Source organism: Chelonoidis abingdonii, chromosome 2, assembly GCF_003597395.2.
Source record: "Chelonoidis abingdonii isolate Lonesome George chromosome 2, CheloAbing_2.0, whole genome shotgun sequence".
NCBI classification, from domain to species: Eukaryota; Metazoa; Chordata; order Testudines; family Testudinidae; genus Chelonoidis; species Chelonoidis abingdonii.
The window spans coordinates 153,154,782-153,163,111 of NC_133770.1; the positions used below are offsets into that span (position 1 = coordinate 153,154,782).

General features: G+C 47.2%; 1 protein-coding gene across 3 annotated transcripts in view; it reads left to right on the forward strand.

Annotated features, from left to right (window-relative positions):
- The window catches only part of ELMOD3 (ELMO domain containing 3), a 67,243-nt gene extending 59,322 nt beyond the window's left edge, over positions 1 to 7,921 (forward strand). For all 3 annotated transcript variants that reach the window (XM_032773408.2, XM_032773409.2, XM_032773411.2), the window contains 2 exons: positions 2,113 to 2,240; positions 4,049 to 7,921. In XM_032773408.2, the coding sequence (XP_032629299.1) occupies positions 2,113 to 2,240; positions 4,049 to 4,272 (352 nt within the window). In that variant the 3' untranslated portion in view covers positions 4,273 to 7,921. The remainder of the gene's footprint in view (positions 1 to 2,112; positions 2,241 to 4,048) is intronic.
- The last annotated feature ends 409 nt before the right edge of the window (positions 7,922 to 8,330 follow it).

Here is an 8,330-nt window from a genome sequence, read left to right on the forward strand (position 1 = left end):
CAGTGTTGATTTGTCAAGAACAAATAATGCCAAACCAACCTGATTTCCTTCTTTGACAGAGTTACAGGCCTAGTAGATAGGGAGGAAGCAATAGATGTGATGTATCTTGATTTTAGTAAGGCTTTTGACACAGTCTTACATGACACTCTCATAAACAAACTAGGGAAATGTGATCTAAATGAAATTACTATATGATGGGGGCAAAACTGGTTGAAAACCTGTACTCCGAGTAGTTATCAAGGGTTCACAATCAAACTAGGAGGACACGTGTACTGGAGTAGTTCACAGTTCAGTCCTGGGTCCGATATTCAACATTTTCATTAATGACTTAGATAATGGAGTAGAGAAATGCTTTTAAAAATTGCAGATGCCATCAAGCTTAGAGGGGATGCATGTACTTTGGAGGACAGGAGTAGAGTGCAGTACACAATGACCTTAATAAATTGGGGAATTGGTCTGAAAGCAACAAGATGAAATTCAATAAAGACAAGTGTAAAGTACTCCACTTACGAAGGAAAAAATCAAATACACAGCTACAAAATGGGGACTAATTGGCTAGGTGGTGAGTACTGCAGAAAAGGATCTGGGGATTGTAATGGATCACAAATTGAGTATGAGCCAACACTGTGATTGAGTTGTGAAAAAGGCTAATACCCTTCTGGAGTGTATCAACAGGAGGTAATTGTCTCCTCAGCTCTGGTGAGATCTCAGCTGGAGTATTGGGTCCAGTTCTGGGTGCCACACTTTAAGAAGGATGTGGACAAATTAGAGAGAGTCCGGAAGAGGGCAACAGAAATGGTAAAAGGTTTAGAAACCCTTACTTGTGAGGAAATGTTTAAAAACCTGCCTGTTTAGTCTTGAGAAAAGAAGAATGAGTGGAGACATGAGAGAGACAAGGTAGGTGAGGTAATACCTTTTATTGGACCAGCTTCTGTTGGTGAGAGAGACATCCTTGAGCTCTTCTTCAGGTCTGGGAAATATACTCAGAGTGTCACAGCTAAATACACGGTGGAACAGGTGGCTTAGCATAGTAGTTAACAGGTATTTCAAGGGACCGTTCAAGGTGAAATGATCCCAGCTACAACTGCATGGGGACATGAAAACAGACTTCAAACATATGAAGGGCTGTTATAAAGAGGTCTGTGTTGAATTGTTCTCCGTGTCCACTGAAGGTGGGACAAAAAATAATGGGCTTAATCTGCAGTAAGGGAGAGTTAGGTGAGAGATGTTGGGAAAAACTGTCTAACTATGAGGGTAGTTAATGTTTGAACAGGTTATCAAGGGAGGCTGTAGAATCCCTGTCATCGGAGATTTTTAAGACCAGGCAAGACAAACATGTCAGAGATGTATTTCCTCTTGCCTCAGTGTTGGGGGATGGGCTGGATGACCTCTCAAGGTCCCTTCCAGCTATACTATGATTCAGACACCTTGCAGAGTTCTAAATTCACTGGAAAGGAAAGGAACCTGGGGATCATTGCGGACAGGCTAACAGAGAGCTGTGGTCCGAGTACAGCTGTAGTTCTCAGAGTTATAGTAGTTAATGTCAGCAGAAAGAGTATCGGAAGGGAGGAAAAAAACTCATGTTTCAGGGTTTAAGCCAATCTCTGTTAGAGATCAGGGTGAGACCTGATGTGGGGACACGTCATCCCCTATCTACTATTGCAGGGTTTTTACCCCTTCCTCTGAGGCATCCATGATGCTGCCCTTGTCCATGTCAGGAAACTGGGCTAGATGGACTTGGGTCTAATTCAGTCTGGTGGTCCCTGTGATGCTGAAAATTAAGCTTTTAAAAAAATGAATTAGTGGCAGTGTCCAAGCATGGGAAACTTGTGCTGGAAAGGTGAAAGTTTGTCGAAAGTATAAACAGTTCTAAAGGGGGTTATATCAGAAAGTGTTAGGCTGATTTAATAATAGCCATCATAACTACTGTACCAGGAAATTTGTTTCCTGTGTTAACTCCCTGTGTTTGCAGGAATGTGTCTCCAGCTGGTGTAAAACTCTGTCAGGTGGATCTCTGGGGTGGTGTTTCTGTACCTCGTGCCCCTTTGTGTCTCTGAATTTGCTGGCAAGGCAGAGGGCAGAGATAAGCATAACCGTCCTTGTCTCTTTCAGAGAGTGTAACCGCAGACAGCAGGTCATTGCAGTGCTGAATGATTTGTATGTGGCCACCTCCCTGCGTCTCTACATCATCTGGAAAACACAACAGAAAACAATTTCTGACTCTGGCTTCGTTCTGAAAGGTGCGTTTCCCTGCATCTTTTCTAAGCAAGGGACAATAACTTCAATGTATGCAGGACAAACGCTGCTTGTTCCATACACCATTTGTGAGAGACTGGCCTGTCGGCACCCAAGCTGGGGGTAGAGGAGGGAGGGCCTTAAGCTACCAGTGTCCTGACGTTGTAATTGCTTACATGATGTTCAAACCCAGGGAGTCTCCATTAATACTTGCTTGAGAGTCATTGGGCTTTAAAAGATGCTATACCCAAGGTAAATAGGATTTTAATAGCCACATGGGATTGTCTATAGCTCCACCTAATCACCTCTGGTTGTGTGGTGTAATTACAGTGGCTGCTCTTTAGGGATAGGGCTTTTTAAGATTACGTTTTGGAAAAAGTAGTGTTTCTTATGGAGGGAAGCTAAGACTTCACTGCACCCTGCTTTACGCTGCACCTCTGCTCAGACAGGGAAGGCTCTGTGTGTGTTACATGATTGCAAAATATGGAGATTGGCTGCTAGCTCCAGGGGAAGAGTGAAGAGGTTGAGGTAAGCTGGCTGCTGTAGTGGAAGGTGTATGTGGGGAGAGAAGTAGGTGTTATATATTTTAGGTGTGTTGTTAACTCATTTCCTTGCTTGTGTGGTTTTCTACCAAGTATGTTTATGTGGGTGTGAAAATTTCAATGTTTCACCCTGAATTGTAAGCCAAATTGGCAGAGAGGCCTATGATTAAGGTTGCTTAACACTTTCCATTCTAAGACCCTAAGATTTGGTTAAGACTTTGCCAAGATTGAACCATTTGGGCTAAAATTTTCCAAACTAGGTTTCTGCTTTGGGCTGAATTTTTTTATTTTGAATAGTTCAACCATTTCTGAGGTGAATATTTGTGAGGTGTTCAGATATTACAGCAATGAGCACCCAAGAAAACCCAGGAGGAAATTAGCAATCGTGTGCTCCCTGCATAGTGAGAATGGTGTGCACCAAATTAGGCCTGCAGCATTCACTGAGTGGGATTAAAAAGAAATCTTGAATAGCCACCCATTCAGGCCAGGGTCCTGTAGAAGAAATAGTACGTGATCATGTAATTAAAGATTGTATCATAATGCATGTACAACACAAGGGGGCTGAATTAGGGTGTTGTGGGGCAACCTTAATTCAACCATCTCTTTAACTTTTCTGTGCTTGACTTTACAACCGTAATAATAATGTTTTAATGTATTTTTAATGTAATTATGTATGCGTTACTTGTAGCATTGGGCCTTAGCTACAACAATCAATGCTATTTTCTCTCTGTAAAAACCAAATTAGTGTCTCAGCAGGGTTGTTTATCTCTGCGTGCAAAAAATAAAAAGAAGGTAAAACCTGCCTGGTGAGCAGAGAGATGGATGTGTTTATTATGGCTGAAAAAGCATCTTCAAAAAGTGAAGCTCAGGTAACCACAAATAGATTGGGATTTCTCCCTCATCCCCACATGTGGTCTATGCTCTTCCCTGGAGCTGTGAGGCATTTCCATCTGTTATGATCAGCTGGGTGTATCACATTTGGTTTCTGGGTGATACCCCAAACTTGGACAATGGGGAAATGATTTTTCCAAAGGTGTTTTGTAGCTACAAGTTCCAGCCCTTCATAGCCATTGTGGTTACGTGCTCTGTCCTGCGAGTGAAGCACATGCCTAAGGAGACACTGGGCCAAACTCTAGGGGGGTAAAGCTTAAAAAATATACCAGAATAGTGTTCCCCAGAAAACATGTGGGGCTCAGACTGCCCCTCCTCCATCTCAGCATCATCTCTTTTCATGTGATACTAGATTTTTTTCCCCTTCTCCCTCTTCCCAGAACTGGAGGCATTTGCCAAAAAGAAACCGAAGCAGCTTCTGAGATATTTGGAGATCTACATGAGTGGAAGAGCTGTGTCAGTAATAGATGGTGGTTTTCAGCACCCTTCCTCCTCCTCCGGTGTATACCTCAGCTCTGCCATCAGCAACAGCAGCAAAGAGATAAACTTCACGGGAGTGTGCGACCCACAGATTGAGATGGAAGGAGAGGCCCGGCTGATCTGAAACCAGGGCAACACTGCTGGCTGGGAAGATTCTTGTAAGACACTGACAGAGGCTCCCGTTGGCAGAGCTCATTAGTGGCTGCTAGTCCCCTGCCAGTCTGTTCACAGTCACTTGTGAAGGGATGGGAGGTCTGAGATGGTTCTAGAGTAAGTGCAGCCTCAGAGCCTGTAGGCCAGATGTAGTGGGACATGCTGGGGGAAGTTGGTGGAGTTGGCAATGGAGATCTAGACACCCTGCTTCATTGTAGATGCTGTAATGGGTGGTAGCAAACGGTCCCCATCCGTAGTAGGCTTTTATTCTGAATCCACTGAAGTGTGGATTGACTGGGAGGCCCTTGTACATACTGAGAATAAAAAGCTGCTTCAGTTCTCAAGGATTTCCGTTCGTGAGGGGTGTTAAGAAACCCACGCTATTGTTGCTGAGCCCTGTGGAAGGTGGGCAATCAAAGCAAACTGCAGGCCTGAATTCCCTTCAGCTAGGAGTTGGCAAGCGGGTAGGAGATGCAAAGCTGGCAAGGTGTTTTAGTCCAGCCATTGGGCACCCACTGAGAATGTGGCTCATGGTTTGTATGGGATCATCGGTGTTAAGCACTAGACATGCTGGAATTGGGGTCTGCCTGTCTCTCATGGGCACTTCTGTGCTGCCACTGCTGTACCATCTGTGCACCTCACGATATTTAATGTATTCGTGCTCACGCTCCCCCGTCAGGCTGGGTAGTGCTGTTGTCCATGTCTTACAGATGGGACCTGAGGCCCAGAGAGACTGTGGCATGCCCAGGGTCACACAGCAAGTCTGTGGCAGAGCAGGGGATGGAACCCAGTCTCCGGAGTCCAAGGGTATTGTTCCAGTCACTGCACAGTAAGGTCCCGCTGTATGTGCCAGTGAAATGTTCTCCCTTGTAGTGTGTTGTGTAATGTGGTGTCTGAACAGTTCAAACCCCCTGCAGCTTGGGCTTCCCTACTCCAGGTTAATGCTGTTCTTACCATCCCTGCTTGTTATTCTGTGCAACTGCTCAGGAGTCTTCGTCCAGAGTCTCAGTAAAGAATGATGAGCTTTACTGAAACTCAGAATGGGCAAGATCTGTCTGGATTAGGGCCTGAGGGAACAGTAGTGAGACACAGACCCTTGGCTTCCAGCATTGTCATGGGCTATCAATTCAGACACTCCTGACTCTAGAGCAAAGTTCAGGAGAGTCGTGGTCATTCAGGTACATGGCATCCACCTGGATAGCTGCGGATGGGAGCTCTGGTCTATGAGGGTATGTCTGGGGGAGTCAGGCTTTTGGGCTCTGTTTTTCTAAGCTCATGCTAGAGCTTCCACACTGCATTGTAAACCTGGGTTTACAGTTGCTGGACCTGAGTCTGACAACCGTGCCAATGCGTCCATACTGCACACAACAGACCTTCTGACTTGGATCTGCGGCTTGACCTGTGTCCACACTGCACAATGACAGGGATTAGATCTGAGTCACAGTCAGAATTGGGCTCTGACCCACCTCCCTTAGTAGGGTCCTGGGGCCCAAGTGCCTGCTGATCTGAGTCCGACTGATCTGTGTGTGAATGGAAAGGGGGCTCAAACCAGAGTTAGAGCTTAGGCTTAGCGTGCCTGAGGTATACACTGCAATAAAACATCCACACTTGGCCCACGTCAGCTGACTTGGGCTGCAGGTTTATAAAATTGCCGTGTCGACGTTTGCACTTGGGTCCAGGCCAAGCCTGCATGTTTACACTGAACATGTGTAGCTCCGCAGCCTGAGTCCCTGAGCCAGCTGATGTGGGCCAGCTACAGGTGGTTTTTTGTCATGTAGACAAACCCTGAGAGGCTAAGGCAGGGAGGAGCAGAATCACGTGAAGTGTTTGACTTTATGGACTATTGTCCCCTTACTCTTCTGTACTCAGCAGTAGTGGCCTGCAGGAGTCATAAAAGCTTATTAGCTGCCTGGGAGAGAACCCCCCCGGCACAGGCACTACATAGGACAGCTGAGGGCTAGTCAGGCCCTTATGCAAGCCAGAATGGGGGGGTGAGCTGGGCCAGGGAGAGCAGTCCCCATAGGCAGCCCCGGGGGGACACATGGGAGATCTCTAGCACTACAGTTATGATCACAAGAGAATTCCCTGTATTGTTTGGGCTCAGAAATTCTGAAATTCTTTGGACCCCTGGCTGGGTCTCAGCTCAAAGGTGAATATTTGCTGGAAAGTTCCAGGAAATTCCCATTCAGACATTTTTGAATGATTGACGGAGAACAGATTTGTCAGCTTTACACTTGTCCCTGCCCAAAAACGCTTGTCCCACAGAAACGCCGGTGTTGCCTTCTCTTGTGATTTTATCGCGAGTCTTGTGCTATTTGGTGTTTCCCTTAGGTTACTATCACAACTGATCAGCACGGAGGTCAAGGGGAGGTAGGTGCCTAGGTGCTTTTGAAAATCCCACCAGCTTCCTATCTTCATCTTTAGGCACCTGAACGCCTTTTAAAAATCAGGCCCTCGGAGACTTGCCCAGCATTTCAGGGGAATCCAGGGTTTTGATGTGATCACCAGCCTGTAAGTACCTACGTGGGGAGAAGATTTCTGACAGTAGAAGTCTCTCTAAGCTTGTAGACAAAGGGATGACAAGATCTGGTGTCTGGGAGGTGCGGTTTCAATTGGAAATAAAAAGTAATTTCTGAACAGTGGATTAAGAACAGTAGAGGCGATTAAATGGATAATAATTAACCAGCGGAACAGCTTCCCAGGGGCCCTGATACCCTATATCTTCCTAAAAGTTTCAGGGTGCAATTCTGGGCGGTGGAGGTGCATGGCTGAAGGCACAGCCCAGGGGTGGGGTGGGGGGCGGGAGATAGCTCGGTGTCAGCTCTGCCATTCTGCGCTGCTCCAGTGGCCAAAACGGTCTCTGCATAAGTCACAGCACTCGGCAGTAGCTCACATTTGCAGCCCAAGATCCTGTCATGTTGGAGACCTGCCTTCCTCTCCTCCCCAGCACTGATCCCAATAGGCTAGGGAAGGGAGGGGAGCAGCTTACAGTAGTGCTGCACTGGGGAAGTTCTTCCATGGTGTGTTACTCTCTTGGAGCAGCAGGTAGGGTCCGAACCTGCCTTAGGCTGTAGTTCAACCCCAAGTTAGCACAGCAGGGAAGAATAGTCCCCTCTGCTGCAGGCATGGTCGGGTGAGAGTCTCTGGCCAGTGTTCTGTAAGAGGTCCACTGGCTGATGAGAGGGCTCCAGCTAGCCTGAGCTCTATGAAAAGGCCAGTTAGAATGAGCAGCTTATTGTAACATGCACTTTGCAGCGTAGGCAGGGAGATAAAGGGGTCCAGACTTTGTGATCCTACAGGGTGCAGGGCATGTTCCTTAGGGGATACATCTCCTGAGTGGCAGAGGAAGTAGTTTGCTTTCATAGTCGCCTTGTGCTTGATGGAAATCCAGTGCGTTCCTACTCTGCTGAGGCCCCATCCCTAAATTGGCCTTTTCAGTTGAACCTTGTGCCTCTTTAGCACAGCACATAGACCTGTTGTCTCATATCTTTGGCTTGGAAATCTCTCTGTCTCTCTGCAGTGCGGTGCATGCAGATTCTCTCCGTGTGCCGCTACTTTGGGGCCGTGGACACTAATTGTAACGGGTTAGGCGCTTTCCAATAAACCATTGGCGTACCATTTCCTCGTCTCCGTGCTTACTGAGGACAGGCTTGATGTTGTTTACATGCCCGCTCCACTCACATAGCCTGCAAAGGGAATGGCCTTCCGCCGCCTACAAGTGCCGAGTCGGCAGGAAAACAAAAGGGGAGCCCTCGAGCCGAGTCTCTATGGGCCTTTGCAAGATCTCCCTCCTGTAGGCGGTGATAAGCACAGCAGTTAATGGTGATGAGATCTGGGAACGATGGCCACCTTGGAACCCGTGGGCCCTGAGACCCTGGTTTATTTTCATTCCCTTTGGGTTAGAATCCTGAGCTGGAATTGTGTGGCGTGTCTCGCAGGGGTACAGCGCAGAAAGGCACCGCCCGGGGGATTGGCTTTAGGCCACCTTTGCCCACCCATCTGGTTCTGGGATGCCCTGGCTGTGCTGTG